Raw genomic sequence first — 18,060 nt, forward strand, 5'->3', positions numbered from 1 at the left:
AGACAGATTTAAAAATTTTCCCAGCTAGATAAGTTTTTCTGCTTCAGTCTAAATCCTGGCTTCTATTCTAAAAACTTCAAGGTTTAGGTATGATTATGTTCATTTTTCAGCTGGTCATAATCAATATTTATTGGCTACTTTCCATATAAAGGCACTTTAAGCACTTACACAGACTACCACATTTAATCTTTAAAGCGACCACATGAGGTAGATGTTATTCCCATTGTAAGATGAAGGAAGAAACATTTAAAAAATTAATTTTCCCATGGTCACATAGCTATTATATAGCAGAGCTAGGACTCTATAATATATGTATTTGATCATTCACATTACCTCCCCAAAAATGTATGTGGCATAATTTTCTATATCAGAACAATTTCTTATTGCATAACTATATTATTAGTTCTATAATAAGTAATTATCTAATTACATATTAATTCTGTACTCAGTTAATCAAGTAATATATCAAAAAGTCCTGTTTGAGAGATATTGTTAGATGGTATATTTAATATATGAGAGAAAAAATGTTTAAGACACAGTTCTTACACTCAAGGAATTGATAAACTGGAAAAGGCTATGGGTGGTTTGCTCAGTAATAACCTAGTCTCAGAGTTCTGACTTTTTTTTCAATGTTTATTTATTTAGATAGAGAGAAAGTGCAAGCAGGGGAGAAGCAGAGGTAGAGGGAGATAGAATCCCAAGCAGGCTCCATGCTGCCAGTACAGAGCCTGATGCTGGGCTCAATCTCACCAATAGTGACCTGCACCGAAACCAAGAGTCAGTCGCTCAACCGAAGAGTCAGCCAGGTGCCCCAAGGTTCTGATTTTTTAAAAAAATGTACTGACTGTTCATCTCTCATTGTATGGAATAATATGATGTAATGATTATACAGTAGTCATTATCAGTTATCACTACATTTAATCCTGATTTTGTCAATTGTTAGTTATGTGTTCTTCAGAAGTCATTTAAACTTTTAGATCTCACTTTTTTCACCTTTACTATGAAACACTGACTGGATGAATGGTTGACAAAGTTCTTTCTACCTTTGAAATACTTTTGAGTGATTAATGATATGCTAAAGCTATTTTGGATACTGACAAGCCAACCTCAAATTTGCGGATTCCCAGAGTGGTTCTCTATTATGTCAGCATTTTCTGGCTGATCTATCACTGGAGAAACACATTTCCTAAGATAAAACAGGAACTGAAGATGCAAAACAATAAATTATATTTAGCTAGGGAACATGCACTTTGCACATACTTGCTTCCTAAAGACACAGACATCTGAAGGAAACTTACAGGTTTATATTTATATATATATACATGAGATGATCCTGATTTCAGGAAGCAAACATAGAAGTTAGTATCTTCAAATTTGATGTAATCAGGAACAGGAGATGAATAATTAAAATGAAGAGAAATGAATACCCTTTCCTGTAACTGTACTAGCTGTACTAGAACCCTGTCATTTCAGGCTATGATACAGTCTCAGGGGGAAAACCACTCTTTCAGAAGTGTGTGCTAAATGGAACCCTTTTATTCTGCATTCCACTAAATGTAGGTTGTATAACGGAAATGAAAAGTTGTTTTCACTCACTCGACCAAAATCAATATTGAGATGTTACTGTGTGCCTAATATTGTTCTAGGCTTTGAGATGTTACCGTGTGCATAATATTGTTCTAGGCATTGCGGGGCAATCTGAGGTGTGATAGACAGGATTCCTGTGGCTATTCTCCCAGGCTCAGTGCAGCAACAGCATCCCCTTACATTGTCAGCATTGACAGAACATTAAAGAAGCAAAGACCACCAACTGGTGGGTATTGGTTATGCTTCATATTGTAGGAAACCAAGGGAAGGAAATAACTAAGGTTGGAACAGCAAGAGACCCAAGTCTGTGCACAAAAACTAAAGTCTGAGAGAGCTTTTCTGTCAGCTGTGATAAAGAAGAGAAGTGTGGTCATAAAAATACAGCCATTCAGTTTAAGTCTCTGTTTTCAGAGTTTACAGAATGTGACTCTAAAAACAAATTGCTTGATAATTTGACACACATAAAAATGAGTGATATTCTTTTCAGTGTGCTGATGTTACTCGAAACTTTTTGAGAACTCCTCAATTAGAATTGCCTTAGGATCCTGCCACATAATGGAGTATTCTCAAAAATAGTAATTCTTTCATTTTGTAGAGTGGACTCAATATGTAAAGGAAGTCCACTGTCAGAGCCAAGTGGTGAATAAGGTTGATTACCTAATTTAATAATATTGCTCTACTTTCAAATAAAATATGCTTATAAGGAAAGGAATCTTAGCTTATCTTTCCTATATGCATGTATATTTTGATTTTGCTACTTCCTCATTTGTTGGGTTTCATGATTGGCATAAACTTTTCTCCTCTGCCTTAATTAAATGCTATATCTGACTCTTAAGAGTTAGCCTCAAAATCCCTCAAACTCTCTTAGCCCCCATACAAACATTTCTTCCAGTTCCTGGAATCTAATACCTTGAACCATTTAAATTCCTTTCTTCTGATATGATTTATTAAAATGTAACATATTTTATCTGATTATACAAGAAATATATGTTCATTGCATAAAACCCTAAAATTCAGAGAATCATGAAGATGGAAAGAAAACTTATTTGTAATTTTACCATTCAAAGAATGAATATCCATATTTCAGTGTATGATTTTTAAATCTTCTTTTTTTAATTTTTTAAAGTTTATTTATTTATTGTGAGGGGGGGAGGGGCAGAGACAGAATCCCAAGCAGGTTCCACGCTGTCTGTGTGCAGAGCTGGGCGTTCAAACTCATGAACCCGTGAGATCATGACCTGAGCTGAGATTAAGAGTCGGACGCTTAAGTGACTGAGCCACCCAAGGCACCCCGATCTTTAAATCTTCTATACTTCTCTCTCTCTCTCTCTCTCTCTCACATACAAACAGATTGCCTTTCTTTCTTTCTTTCTTTCTTTCTTTCTTTCTTTCTTTCTTTCTTTCTTTCTCTTGCACTCTGCACTCTTCACTCTTAGAATGTTTTTTCTTACTACACTATGATGTTATTTCCTTTTGAGCACTTCAGTCTGGCCATCTTTTACTGTGAGGTGTAGCCTAATACATTATTCATCAGAATGGGCAATCCAATTGAAGACATTTGGAGTGATTCAACCAGTGTGGCCTCTGACATTGAAAATGAAAGAAGGATAATTCTATTTTGACTTTGGATTATGGTTTAGTTTCTTGCCTGTGGCAGAGAACTCCCAGTAGAATTAAACCCTTTGCCTCAGAAATGGCTGTTTACTAAGTGACTTATAAAATCACATATCATCTGTTCTCTTTCACAATTTATGACTGGGCGGGAACAGTACCTAAATTTCTATCATGATGCTGCTTGCCACCCTGCTTGGGGAGCAGATGGTAACTATTTACAGTGAATGACCTTTTTTTTTCTTTAATTTTTATCACTTAGAGTACTTCCCTGCAGCCGTGCCATATGTTGCACACAAAATACAGTGGTTACTGGGTTATTATTCTCAACAGAGCTGGAGGGCATAGACATTTCATGAACTACAAGTAGGTATTTGTCTGAATTACTGACTTGACGTTATATTCCACCAAATCCAATACCAGGTTATGACATCATAACCTCATACATACATGGCCAATCTTGACAGATTCTGTTATACTTTTTCTGCTAAAATAAAAAAAAATAACTCCTGCTTTCATGAAGGAAGCTGTCATAGAAACAGTGCCTTAAGAAAACAGAGTAGTAGATTCATACTGAAATTCTAAGTTATGATGTAGACCTTCATGGGAGAATATTGCAATATGACATTTTTATTGAGGAACTTTTCTAAAGATCAGAAACAAACACACAAAAAAACAAAAAACAAAATGAAAGGCCAAAGCGCTATAATTAAGAAGCTGTTATCTTGTGATGGGAATTTAGCCTTGTTACAGCATCCTCAAGTAACACTGTAATTTGAAAGGGATATGAGGAAAGCTGTTCCATTTTAGTCAAGTTCAAGAAACTCGTATTGAGTTGGTTAATCTTAATCTGTGTCAGGGAGTATTGAGATGAATAACGCAGAGCTCCTACTCGGGGTTGGGGTGCTTATGAGCAGAAAGACTCCAGTGCAGTGAGTGCCAGGAAAGATGGTGCTACAGGAGTACAGTAAACCTCTTTGTGACTCTGAAGAGGTGAGACAAGGCAAGGGCAGATGAGCCTTTCTGGGGAAGATGATACTGTGAAGGAAGAGGAGGGTGCAACCAAGTGAAGAAAGGGAAGTGGGAACCCAACTTCCCAACCAAGGCACACATTCCCAGTTTTCATAAAATGATATAGACTGCAAAAATAAGGGTGCCACATCAACAGAAAGGATAAATGACCAATATTTCCATTATATATTTTATTTAATTACTGTAACCCCAAATCAAACCAATACAAACAAAAACAAACAATAAAATGGGCTAAAATAGCAACAGAAAGAAAAATTTAAATATTAATGAGTCTGGGTTGTGTTTCTATATGTTATGTAATAAGTAATAATTATTTAGCACAAACTAGACCATGATGTTTGATTTTTGAATCAAACAAATTATGAGTGATTGAGTGAATAAAAGAATGAATGAAGGTCAGTAAGATGAGATGTTGACTGAGTGAAGAGTTTTGCATTTGAATGTAAAATTAATCAAGAAAGAAAATTAATAATACTATATTCACAATTACCTCTTAATAAGACTAGTAATTGTTCTTAAATAATTTACATAATTCATCTTTATAATGTGTGAGTGGAACATGCATATGTACATTTTCTAAATGTTCTTCTTTCTACTATCTGCCATTAGTCTTTAATCATGACTGACATTTCTCTGTGAGATTTCCATATACTATATCTAAAAGAATGTAAAGAAGGAAGTTCAGCCTATAATAGAAGACATGTTCTGTGAAATCTGAATTTATTCAGATGGGGATAGTTTAATTCTTTAAAATAACACAGGATAAGAAAGAAGATTCAAGAGTTTAAAGCATATAATATTTAATATTTATAGAAAGGATTATGATTTTTCCCTCATTTTTATTCTTTACACATGGTATATCACCATATTCTATGATAATAATGAGATTGGGGCATGAACTTGTACATGTCAAAAGAAAAATCTTATTCTTACTTTGCCAGATTAAAGTAAATGATATAGCCAAACAAAAGTGTATTTAAAGATGCAAAAGATACTTTCATGTATCTGTGATTGTTTATGCAATTTCCCCCAGGAATTTTTCATTTAACTCTATGGCTAGAGTTTAAAGGTAGGCAAATAGATGAAGAGATAGATAGATATAAGAAAGAATTGATGTAAAGAAACTATTTTCATGTAAACAAAATAACGTATGTTAACCAATGGTAATGTTTGGGAAAGACAAATGTTCTTCTCAAGGTATTCTTTCCATTTTCTCTTTGCAGGCATCTTCTAAATTACCCAAGCTCTCCATAACTTCTTGCTGCCATGTTTCCAATTATGTCAGAATAGTTTTGGCACAAGGGAAAAAAACAAGAAATAAAAAAGGAAGAAAAAAAAAGCTAAGATCATTGAGTTCTTCCTATGTGCTGCTCACTGGCTTCTTTATTCATAGAATCTCACCTAATCCTCCCTATCCCTCTTGAGACAGGTATTAGACTTACACTGAGAACTGTAGATAAGGAGATGAGGACATGGGATCACTTACACATCCTGCCAATGGCAGAACCAAGGCTTTAACTGAGGCAGTCTGAATTTTCAGCTCAGGCTCATCACTACTGTGCTCTCCACTGCTCTCCCAAATGACATGATATTAACTAGAATTTAATGTGATTGAAACAACAGATCATCAGTTAATAAGGAATGTTCCACCATAAGCTCACTTCCTACTGCCTCTCATCTCACTGAATAATGGGAAGTTCCTTGGGATTGATATTCAGTAGATTATATCTGGATGGTTTAATATCTGGTTTTGCATTTTGTACCTTGCATGTGAAGGTAAACCATTTAGACCAAGCAATAAACAATGTAAAGATTTATCTACATAATCCTAGATTTGATATACTTGGCCTGCTCATATTTTTTTTCACTGTGTTTAAATAACTTCAATACTTAGGTCTGTGCTACTTGCAGTTGAATGGAAGTGTTAATTCATGTCAGAAAAACTTCAGTCAAGAATATGACTACACTTACAAACAGACCACACGAAATCTGAATTTTTCACTCCAATGCAATGGTCGTCATGCAGATAGGCACAGTTTATACTTTCTTTGTGAATCTATTTCTCAGCCTACACTTTAAGACAGACAGAACAGGGGCGCCTGGGTGGCTCAGTCGGTTGAGTGCCGACTTCGGCTCAGGTCACGATCTCGCGGTCCGTGAGTTCGAGCCCCGCATCGAGCCCCGCATCGGGCCCCTGTGCTGACAGCTCAGAGCCCGGAGCCTGTTTCAATTCTGTGTCTCCCTCTCTCTGACCCTCCCCCATTCATGCTCTGTCTCTCTCTGTCTCAAAAATAAATAAACGTTAAGAAAAAAAAATTAAAAAAAAAAAAAGACAACATTTTCACAATGTTATCTGAATATAAAATTATATAAAACTGTAAACGTTCAGCCATGAAAATAATGCCACTGTCGAACAGAATATAATTAATGACCATAACAAATCTTCAGTAAGTTGCTTGGAGTGTGTGGTATTTTGGTATTTCTTGGTAAAGAACGATAATTTCCTTCTTCCTCAGCACTTTTGAATATAATTTGGGGAATAGTTAACCTTTGAGACAATGCATTCTGGACTAGGGTGGACTAGGAGTTAATCCTCTTAGGTTCCCCTACACCAAAAATGAATTATACAATGTATGAAGTTTGTTTTCTATTTCTATGTGAATAATACTTTTCAGAAAAAAATATTTCAAATTGCTCTTAGATATGTGTAGTCACTCTTTATAGTTCAAAACTGATGACTTTTTCTCTCTGTATTGTAGGTCAATATGTCCTACTTCCCCTTTTTTTTCTTTCCTATATATACCATTTCTATAATTGTATGATGTTTGTGATCTAACTTGAAAACGTGCTCTTTTGGCAAACATTTTTTGATTTAGCCTAGAATATGTATGTCTAAGTATTAGCTTATAGACCGTTCTCTAGTCTTTATATTTGGACCTTTGTTTAAAAAATAATTTTTCCTCATGGTTTATCAAATAATACCCAGTGTTCAAAGCTCTCAATGATTTAACTCAAACATATCTATCTGACCATCTAGCCTACCATGCCCCTTGCTGTATCCTACACTCTAAACTGGACCATTTGCCTAAACTTTGACCTCTGCTTTGTGTTTGGTTTCCTGTAGTCCCCATCGCCTGAATGGTTTTTCCAGACATTGCCATTGCCCCAATCATACCCATACCCAAAGGTCCATCTCAAATTTCACCTTCTCTCTAGCCAGAAGTAATGTTTTCCTTCTCTGAGTGAAATTCATCTATAACCTCATAATATTGTAGTGCTAATAATGACTAACAGAGTACTTACTATGAGCCAGTCACTGTTCTAAGCAATTTACATGTAGTAACAGATTTAATCCTCACAGTAACTCTATGAAATAGGTACTACTATTATTACCATTATTTGGATGAGGAAACTGAGGCACAGAGGGGTAAGGTAGTAGATCCAGGATTTGAACCTAGGGCCCTGGCTCCCGAGTTCATGTTCCTAGCTACTATGGTCCTTTGTATACTTCCCTATGGTATCTACGACATTCTATTTTATACACTTTATTGTGCACATTTTCTCACTTCTGCTGTAACTATAGAATAGCTTCCAGTTCCAAGATTCAATGATTCTGTTTTTATCGGCTTAATTTTGCTGGTTCAAGCAAACATAACTGTAAACCTGAATCATGCCACTGCACTCCTCTCCTGCAGTCGCTTTTCCTGCTCCATTGCTGGAGCTCAGTTTTATCTAGTTGGAAAAACCTACATTTGGTACATATGGTGCTTTTCTCCAAAAAGTTAGTAACACACTTCCTCAAGAGGGCTCTATCAATTTTCTATTGAAGAAAATAGAACTGGCAACATAAACAGCCACTGTTTACTGAATGCTTGCTTTGTGTCAGTATTTGGCTATTTTTCAGACAGTACCTAATTGAACCACAGCCATATGGTGAGGCGGTTTTAACTATCTCAGAAAGGTCAAGGAATTTTTTTTTTTAATTTTTAAAATATATTTATTTATTTTTGAGAGAGACAGACAGAACGTGAGGGGCAGAGAGAGAGGGAGACACAGATTCCAAAGTAGGCTCCAGGCTCTGAGCTGTGAGCACAGAGCCCAATGCAGGGCCTGAACCCATGAACCATGAGATCATGACCTGAGCCAAAGTCAGATGCCCAACCGACTGACCCACCCAGGCACCCCAAGGTCAAGGAATTTCTTAAGTTCATATGGGTAATGACAGAATCAGTTTACCACTTAGGTCTGTTTACTTAAACACTAGGCTTTAGGCCTCTCCTAGTATTATTATACAGATATACTTGAAGATTAAGTAGATACACTTACCACGCTTAATTGTGCCCTATGGTTCACCTAGCTGAAACCTCCACCCTCCTGCCACAGGGGTGAGTTTTCCTTTGCCATGCCTCACTCTTTTTGTTACACTGTTGTGGCTAACGCTCTAAGCTACATAGTGACTGATATGAAGGCTTCCCAATATGATAGGTAATTGGTTCTCAACTAGGGGAGATTTTTGTGCCCCTCCTCACACAGGGGACATATAGCAATGTCCAGCGACATTTTTAGTTATCATAATTGCAGGGGGGGGGGGGAGGCCAGGGATGCTGCTAAACATCCTATAATACATAGGACATCCCCCACAACAAAGAGTTGTCCAGCCCAAGATGTCACTAGTGTGGATGTTGAGAAACTCTGTGTGAAGCTGAAATTAGAATGCCATATTAAACATATTAGAGGTGGTGCCATGGAATAGAGGGGACTGGGAAAAATAATACAATAAAGAAAGAGGGATCTTGGTTGGGTTAGGATAATAATATGACATAAGCTGAAGAGTTTGATGAACTTAACTCTGTATATGAGATTAAACAATAACAGCAACAATGACAGAAGAAAAGAACCAAAGAAATTGAAATCTGAAGTAATTACTGATCCTCTGCGAACCTTAATACCTACTTTCAGAATAATTCAGGTTTTTCTGACTATGATCCTTCCCGCACCCAGCCTCTAAGAACGGAGATGAGAAAATGGGCAGAGAGAACAGCCATAACCTGGGATACAATACCCATGCATAATCTGGGAACATTCTTTCTGTGGTCAGCAACAGAACACACCCTCTCCCACTTTATAATCACCAGTTCTTTGTCCTTGGGTTGGATAAATTAGTCCTTCAGCATGGTTCTGGGTTTTTGAAATTGAGGTTCCTACTTGCTACTGGAAGTAAGGTCACACAATGGACTAAGTCAGAAAATGTAGCCTAAAAGGCCCATGGCCGGTATCTCAACCTGAACTTCAAGAAACACGGTTGTGCTAGGAGCTGTATTTCCTGACAAGGCAGTGTATAGGAAATGTAATTACAACTAGTACTGTATTACAGTAGCTTAAAAAACAAATGACAGCTGGTATTGATATTCTCTGTGACGACAACCCTTGTGTAAACTACCCGGAAGAAAATGCATGAGTACGTATTTTTAAAAAACTTACAATATATGGTAGGCATAATGATGTCACTTTCCATCTCACTGACAGGATTCTTCACCAGGCAAGTGTAATTCCCGATGTCTTCTTTGGTCACTGGAGCAATATGAAGGGTGTTGTTTTGGAGAGAAAAGGAGGTGGTAGAGCTGGTACGGACAGGTCTTTCGTTTTTTAGCCACTGGTAAGCCACCCGGGTGCCCTCTTCCACGAGGCATGTCAGGGTCATGTTCCCCACATACTCCACAGCCCCAGAGGAAGGCTGAATCTGTACCACTGGCTTTGTGACAGGATCTGCAATATCAAAAGAGACAAAAGTGATTTTTGCCACCACAGAATTATAATACAAATATGTGCGGTCTTTCAAATACCAAATCCTGGGGAAATGAATCTAAAATTTTACATTTTGTAGATGTGGACGGTTCAGAAGATAAAGAAGAATAAAAAACTAATGGAAAAATGCAAAGTGATAAAATACAAAAATATCATTTATACCAGAAATAACCAAATTCTAGAATGTACTTTTCAAGGATTTTCTAACGAAAACCTTTACTTTATAGATAATGCAGTTAGTGTAGAGAACACCAGCTTCCTTATTTCCTGTGCATTGTACTGTCTTCAACACCATAAAGGTATATATAGTCTCACAGGCAAATTTTAACAAGACATTTCCCTCTTTTTGGTTTGTTCTAATATCTCAAGAGCAGCTGGTTGGGATAGATGAACCTAAATCTTTATCCACTATCTGAAAATATAAAGCTCAGATACATTATACTTGTGGAATATTGAGGGAAAGTTTTAGAGAATCACATATTCACCACTTACTTTTCTTTCTTCGTGAGCGAACTAATTATGTTTTAACTGCTGTGGAATTGCAACATTATGTTAGCCACTTTACCAAAACCAAAGCCTACATTTCAACACTGACTCAGTTTGAAAATAGGAGAAAATGTGTTATTGCAATTACATCCCATTAGAGACATAAAAGACAAATTCAATAGTGATTCCTGTTGGAACTTCAAGTCATAGGAAAATAGTTTCATATCATGAATCTGGTACATAGTACTATTTGTCAAATGAACACATTTCCAAGAATGAGCAAATATTTCCTCCCTTGGTTTTCACTCTAAAATTGTTGGGTAAAGGTTGGAATTATGTAAGTATCCACAAATACTTTCAGTAAATTTCACTAATCTTTGAGGTTGTTGGTTCTGTTTGATAAAGGACAGTGACTTGCCCAGTTACACAGCAGTCAGTGACAAAATGAAGAGAGCTGCATATCTGGTCGTGCATTTTGGAGAGATATGCATTTTGGAGAGATATGCATTTCATAATCTTCCATGCATCATCACAGGACACAGAGAGAATGAGATGGTATATAAGTGAGAAATGATTGACTCTAATGTTTAGATTTCAATTTGCTATCAAGCTTTAAACTGGGGTTGATGCATCTCTGCAGGTAAATTTCTCTTGACTCATGCTCACATTTTTCTATACAGAGAAATGTGCAGTAGAGGACATACAGACCCAATCCTTCAGCCTAGAGAATATAGGAGAAAATGAAAAATAAGAAGAAAGGTGGTTGAAACAGTTCGCAGGGGACCTGAGTAGCTCTGAAGCCTCTAGCCTTTCTTAAGATGAGGACAACTGAATTTGTCCATTCAATTTAAACTTTTTATTATTTTTGCTTTTAATTTAGAGAGCAAGTGAGCAAGGGAGAGGGGCTGAGGGAAAGAGGCAGAGAATCCTAAGCAGGTTCCACACCCAGTGCACAGCCCAATTTGGGGCTCAATCCTATGACCCTGGGATCATGACCTGCACTGAAATCAAGAGTCAGATGCTCAACCAAGTGAGTCACCCAGGTGCCCCCAATTTAATCTTTTATAGTTCCTGGTAAGAACAAAGGATGTGGATGGGATAGCTTTTCTTTACATTATTATGATTAAAAAAGAAAAATGAGTTGTGTATATCTATTACTTAGGAAAAGCTTATGTTTTACTTAGGAAAAGCTTATCTCTCTGTGTGGAAATAGATGTGGTATGGCATAAGTCAAATAAGTAATGTCAAGGTCTTATATGGGGAGAACCAATCAGAATAGACTGTGATCATAACACCTGCCTTAAAGAGTGTGACTCAGATGTGGAAGTTTCCTGGGAAGATTTTTTTTACATAGATAGACCCTAAACCCCTGATACGATTTTTTTAGTTACATTTCCCTAAACAGATCCAATTTACTATATATTAAAAAGTAATGGATGTTCCATTAAGTTTTAGGGAGAGATAGAATTCTACTCAGGAGAATTTCATGAACATTGTCTCCCTTTTCTCTTTTCATAGTTGCTCTGTAGGCATCTGCTTTCACATCCGGTGCCTTTGCTTCCTTGCAGTCTCTCTGGTCTCCACTCATTTACCCCGTGCACACTTACTGAGTGCCTACTAATGGCCAGTATCAGTTTTTTGGTACTGGGGACAAAGCTGTAAACAATAAAAGGTCCCTGTTCCCATGGGCCTCATGTTCTAGGGGAAGGAGAGAAATAATAATCAAATAAAATCTAGGTGGAAATAAGTGCTATGAAAAGAATAAAGCAGAACTCAAGATAGATAGTCTCTCTCTCTCTCTCTCTCTCTCTCTCTCTCTCTCTCTCTCTCTCTCCTGTTTGGAGGAATGAGGTTATACTTTCTATAAGGTGGTCAGGAAAACCTTCACAGATAAAGTGACATTTTGGCTGGGACCTAAAGGAAATAGAGGAGGCAACCATGCTATTATCTAAGAGAAAAGCAATCTAAGTAGATTGAATAGCAAGTACAAAGACCCTGACTTATAAGGCCCTGACATCTACAAAATGTTTATCCTGTGATAGGAAGAGCTCTGAGGCCAGTGTGGTCAGAACAGAGTGAGTGAGGGGGAAGGGAGGTAGGAAATAGGATCAGAGATGTTGGGTATGCTGCGGGGGCAGGGGGTGGGTAGTCATGTGGGCCCTGTAGGACGTTGTTAGTACTTTGGCTCTTATTCTAATTGAGACAGAAAACCATGGGAGGATTTTAAGTGTCAGGAGGCTGGAGTGTAGGCAGAGAGACCAGGTAGCAGGCTATTAGGGATAGTCAAGGTCAGAGTTGGTGGTGTGGTTGAAAGGGGTGGGAGAGCGGGTGGTAAGAAGTAACTGAACTCTACATTTTGAAGGTAAAGCCTACAGAGTTATTAACTTCTTGCCTAGATGTGGGATATGAGAGAAAGAGGGGGTCAATGGTGATGCAAAGTTTTGTCCTGAGCAACTGATAGAATGGAGTTAGTACTTACTAAAATGGAGGGCATTTTAAATACTAACCTGTTAAATAATCAGGTTTAAGGGGAGACATCAGAAGCTGTGATTTGGACACCGTATATTTGAGGTATGCTACTTATATACCTCATTAAGGAAAATAAATGTGTGAAATTTAGCTGATTCTACATTCCCTCAGAGGATTATTTCCAGCAATTTCTATTGTTCCTTAAGTATGGTCCTTGAGCAAGTCTCATCCTCCCGCAAACTGTGTGCCAAAATAGAATGTTCATGTGACAAAGAGGACTCTTCCTAGAGCGTGTTCTGATACTGAGAAAATAAAATTTCCTCCATATTATTATATCAGTGACTTTATCCTTGATAGTTTCCAGGCAAACAAATAATAAGTTCTACTCATTGCTTGATTACCTTTAGTTGGGCACTGTGTATATATTTCACGTGCGTATACCTTACATGTGCCTCATGAGATAGATAATGTAATTTGTACCTGAAACACTGAGGCCTTGGGGTTTAATTAATTGCCCAAAGTTACAGAGCCAGGACCTAAAGCCCACATGGTCTAATCTCCTGAGCTGTTACTAACTGCCATGCTACCCAGCTGCCCACATCACTGATAGTGGACTCACCATCAACGGTGACTTGTATCTTCTGACTGGCTGAGAGAGTTCCATTTCCCTGAATGTTGACCTTCACAATGTAATTGCCTTCATCAGTGAACTGCAGTGGGTTGATAAGCAGAGATGCATTGGGTGGCATCATGGTGAACTTGTGTTGGTATTCCAAGTCGGGAACCACAGACTCATTCACAGAGCCCAGTAAATATTTGGGCATTGTGTGGGGTCTCTCAAACAGCCATATGATCTGGATGTCTGATGCCGGAGTGTGGAATCCATAGTGCACGGGGAGGTAGAGGGCCTGACCCCTGATGCCATGAACGGTGCGTGATGGCACTGTCACTTTCAGCCCCAAGCAAGCGCCTGCTGTGAAGGAAAGGAAAGTTGTAGTGATCCTGAGCCACATTTCACAATCTAAGGGGCAATGCAGAGAAAACCTGATTAGGTGATAATGCTTACAAAGGAGAGAGGCTTCCAGGTACTGACCGTTCTAGTACCTGTTACCTGGAGAGGTAAATATTTGTCTCTGAAACCTTCTGCAATTTTAAAAACCCCACCCAAAGACTATGTTGATTGAGTGGCTTCTTTAAAGGCAAGATGAAAAGGAAAAGCAGAAGTTATTATCTTTGACTGAGAAAAGGAGAACTGGGAAAGATTATTAGTTCTAAAGTCCAATGACACCTCTAGAATTATGAAACTGTGTTTGATTCATATTATATCATAATGAAACTATGTGATTCAAGAAACATTGAGGGGCTACTTCCTCCTCAGAATCTCCCTCCAAAGTCTTCTGAAATGGCTTCTAGTCTATTATTGGAAGTTTTAGCCTTTAGCCAAAGCCTTGTCACATGGAAATATCCCAAGAAGAGTGGCATGAAGCCATTACCAGTTATGATCAATAATTCTTGCCCAGAAACAGGAACCTAGGTGTGTTTGAGGAACAGCAAGAGACAGGAGCAGAGGGAACAGAGTGGAGGAGGAGTGTGGTAGGACATGAGGTCAGCAAGGTGGTTGGGGCCAGATCAGGCGGTGTCTCATGGTCACAGCAAGCACTTTGGCACTTTTTCTGAGTGAGATGGGGATTAAACTAGAGTTTTGTGAGCAGACAGGGATATGATATTTCTCCTTCTTCTTGACTTCCTCCTTCTCCTCTTCCTGCTCCTCCCTCTTCCTCCTTCTCCTTCTCCTCCTTCTCCTTCTTCTAGATATACTCTAGCAGCTGTGAGAAAAGACTGAGATAGGGGCAAGAGCAGGAGCAGGGAGACCATTTAGGAGGTGACTGCAATAAAGTAGGCAAGAGATATTTGTACTGTAGACCAGTATGGTAGTAAAAGGTATTGTGAGAAAGGCTGGTGATGCTAACAGGATTTGATGGCACATTGGGGTGAAATACAAGAAACAAAGAAGAGTCAAGAATGAGTCCAAGGTTGTTGATATGATCAACTGGAAGAATGGATGTCATTTGTTAATGGGCAACTAATAAATTAACCATGGGGAAGACTGAGGAGAATAGACTTTTGGTGGGGGGGCGCAAATTGGGAGTCGATTTTGGATATGTTCATTTTAGAAGCCCATTTGACATCCAAGAGGCAATACTGAAAGGATATACTGGGCATGAAAGCTTGATTAATGTGGGTTTAAGAGAGAATGAGGGCCTGGAGGACTTGGGGGGATGGAGTTCTGCTAATGCGAGGCCCTGGCTCCTAGCATCCTGCCTGCCTGAGTTGTTTGGGCCCATGCACTCACTGCTACATCTGCAGGTTTCTTCCTATTTTCTGGCACCTGGAAATTTCCACACCTTTACCTTGAACCATGATATACATTTTTAAATGTTATGTAGCACTTCTGTGTGTTTGCAATTGAGAAGAGACTCCTTAGTTCAGACTACCATGTTGCTAGAATCCTAATTAAAAGCTCTTTGCTTCAACATCCTCATTTTATTTTTTAAATATATATTTTTTTATTTTAGAGAGAGAGAGAGAGAGAACAGGGGAGAGGGGCAGAGGGAGAGAGAGAGAATCTCAAGTAGGCTTCATGCTCAGCAGAGAGCCCAGGGAAGGGCTTGATCCCAGTACCCTGGGATTAAGACCTGAGCCAAAATCAAAAGTTGGACACTTAACTGACTGAGCCACCCAGGCACCCCACAACATCCTCATTTTTTCTTAAATGTTTATTTTTGAGGGAGAGAGAGAGAAAAAGAGAGAGAGAGAGAGAGCGAACAGGGGAGGGGCAGAGAGAGAGGATGGTACAGAATACAAAGCAGGCTCCAGGCTCTGAGCTGTCAGCACAGAGCCCAAGGCAGGACCTGATCTTGTGAACCATGAGATCATGACCCAAGCTGAAGTCGGACGCTTGACCCACTGAGCCATCCAGGCACACCCTTTCTTTCTTTTCAACATCCTCTTTTTAAAAGGGAGTAGTATACTACCAACATCATATGAACATTTGAAATAGTGGGGGAGAGAATGGGTGGAATTGAAATGTGAAATATTTTGAACAGTGAGGGGAAAAAAGAATGGAAACTGCAGACAGTGAGTATAGACAATATTTCTGGGGAGTTTTGCTGTGAAGGGGAGCAGAAAAGTGTTCTGTTCCTTCTTCTGTTTCTTTGAATGGGTGCTGAACACTATGTCTGTAGCTACTGGAATGATCCACTACAAAGAGAAAACTCGATGAAGCCAAATATAGATGAGTAAAGGTGGAATAAAATCTTAGGTGAGGAAAGATAAAAATTTGGGCACAAATAGATCTTACAACTTCAATTTTCTCGTATAAAAATAGTTCTTTTCTTGCTTTCCTTTTTCACCCCTACTTGAGAGATGGCCTTTAAGCTTTCTCTAAGTTGTGTTATAAAAAGGCCACCAGTATTAGGAAGAGAAAGGTAGAAAGGTCTGTTTGTGCAATGATTTCTTTGGAGAAATGGAAAGATGTAGGCCTGTTACTATAAGGAATCAAGTTTTACCAACAGTAAACCTCACCTTTTGCTTCCCAGGATAGAGGTTAGTGCAAAGGTTTCCATCATTTTGGTCTTTGGCTAGCTGTTGGTAGAGAGTGAGACCGGGGTCCAGCAGGAAAGTTAGAGAACTCAGCAGAAAACATAAAAAGGAGGATTACAGAATGTTAGGGGGGAGAAGGAACTCCTAGGTGCTCACCAGAAACTGACTGTATGGACTGAGACTTAGGTGACTATCTGGGCAAAAGAATTATGTGTCCTATAGTCTCCTTGGTTTCTGTATTTGTGATGGACTTTGTAATTTTTTTTTTTTTTCTCCTGAGAATGGGCTGTGCCTGCACATTCATTTTAGTGATTTGGTTTGTAACAAAGGAGTTACAAAGGTATAGGATTTGCTTGTGTTTTCTTTTCTGGCAAGTGCAAGAATGTTTAATTTGTAGTTGTTCCTCATCTGAATCATTAGAAAAAGAAGGAACTGGTGCTAGGAATTCTAAAGAGGAAATAAAGTGGATTGCAGAAAAGGAGTGGTGGTTTCTGCAAGGAAATCATAAGAGAGAGAAAAAAGAAGAGAAAGTGAATCTAGGACTTAAACCTCATAATGATTGTGGTATGTGAAGCAGGGGTCAACAGAAGAGAGTGAGGTTCTTCAAGTCACAGATTCAGAAAGACATTGGGCATTTGGATGAGGGACCAGTAAAGGAAAAGATTCTTCTTAGCATCTGTGTTATCTGCACAAAACAACATGCATCTACATGCTTTTCATTGAAAGTGGGGATAAGAAGCTCTGGACACATTCCTGGTAAGCAAGAAATAAAAATTTTTTGTATTTGACACTTTGTATTTGACTACCTTACACTTGAAGGTGAAGGGCCCATATTTAATTGAAAGGGCCCAAAGAAATTTGAAGTATTGAGTCTCAGGTTTTAGTCTGCTTATTAAGTCACAAACCCTGGATATCTTTTAATAAGGCAGAAATTTCTCTCTGTGTTTTTTGCCAAGGAACCATGGGGGATGGTGGGAATCCACGTCATTGTCTTGAGAATGCCCTGGAAAAAGCTGTGTGGCTGCTGACTTACAACTCAGGAATTGCCTTTGACAGTGAGCTCTAGGTTTAGATGGCATTCTTGTTTGGGGAAGTCAGCAGTCGTTGTGTAGGTTTTTTTTTTTTTTTTTCCCTTTTGTATTTTGGAAAAGGGAAGAACTGTTTTTCATCTACCTTTTTTTTTTTTTTTTTTTTTTTTTTTTTTGGTAGTTGTAGTTGTAGTTGTAGTTTAAAGAGTAACTGAGATTGTAATAGTCTGAAAATGCTTGGGAGGCACTTTACAAATATGGAGTGCTAGCATGACTGGAATAGAAATGTTGGTGACTTTTGTATCTTGAATCAGAATGTTGAATAGTAAGTACAAAAAAGACTGATTGGAGAGTCTATGACTGGAGTTGTGGAAAGCAAATGTTATTTAATAAAAGATTAAATACAATACAAATGTTGCAGCCCAGGAATAATAAAACT

At 38.3% G+C, this 18,060-nt stretch overlaps 1 protein-coding gene across 5 annotated transcripts in view; it reads right to left on the reverse strand.

The window, feature by feature from the left end:
• The window catches only part of HEPACAM2 (HEPACAM family member 2), a 42,800-nt gene that overhangs the window by 21,424 nt on the left and 3,316 nt on the right, over positions 1 to 18,060 (reverse strand). For 3 of the 5 annotated variants that reach the window (XM_060632465.3, XM_060632460.3, XM_060632461.3), the window contains exons 2-3: positions 13,610 to 13,963; positions 9,712 to 9,996 (exon numbers count right to left, since the gene is read on the reverse strand). In XM_060632465.3, coding sequence (XP_060488448.2) covers positions 9,712 to 9,996; positions 13,610 to 13,963 — 639 coding nt within the window. The remainder of the gene's footprint in view (positions 1 to 9,711; positions 9,997 to 13,609; positions 13,964 to 18,060) is intronic. The other 2 variants (XM_060632462.3, XM_060632464.3) reach the window with 1 other exon arrangement.

Source organism: Panthera onca, chromosome A2, assembly GCF_046562875.1.
Source record: "Panthera onca isolate mPanOnc1 chromosome A2, mPanOnc1 haplotype 2, whole genome shotgun sequence".
Taxonomy (NCBI): domain Eukaryota; kingdom Metazoa; phylum Chordata; class Mammalia; order Carnivora; family Felidae; genus Panthera; species Panthera onca.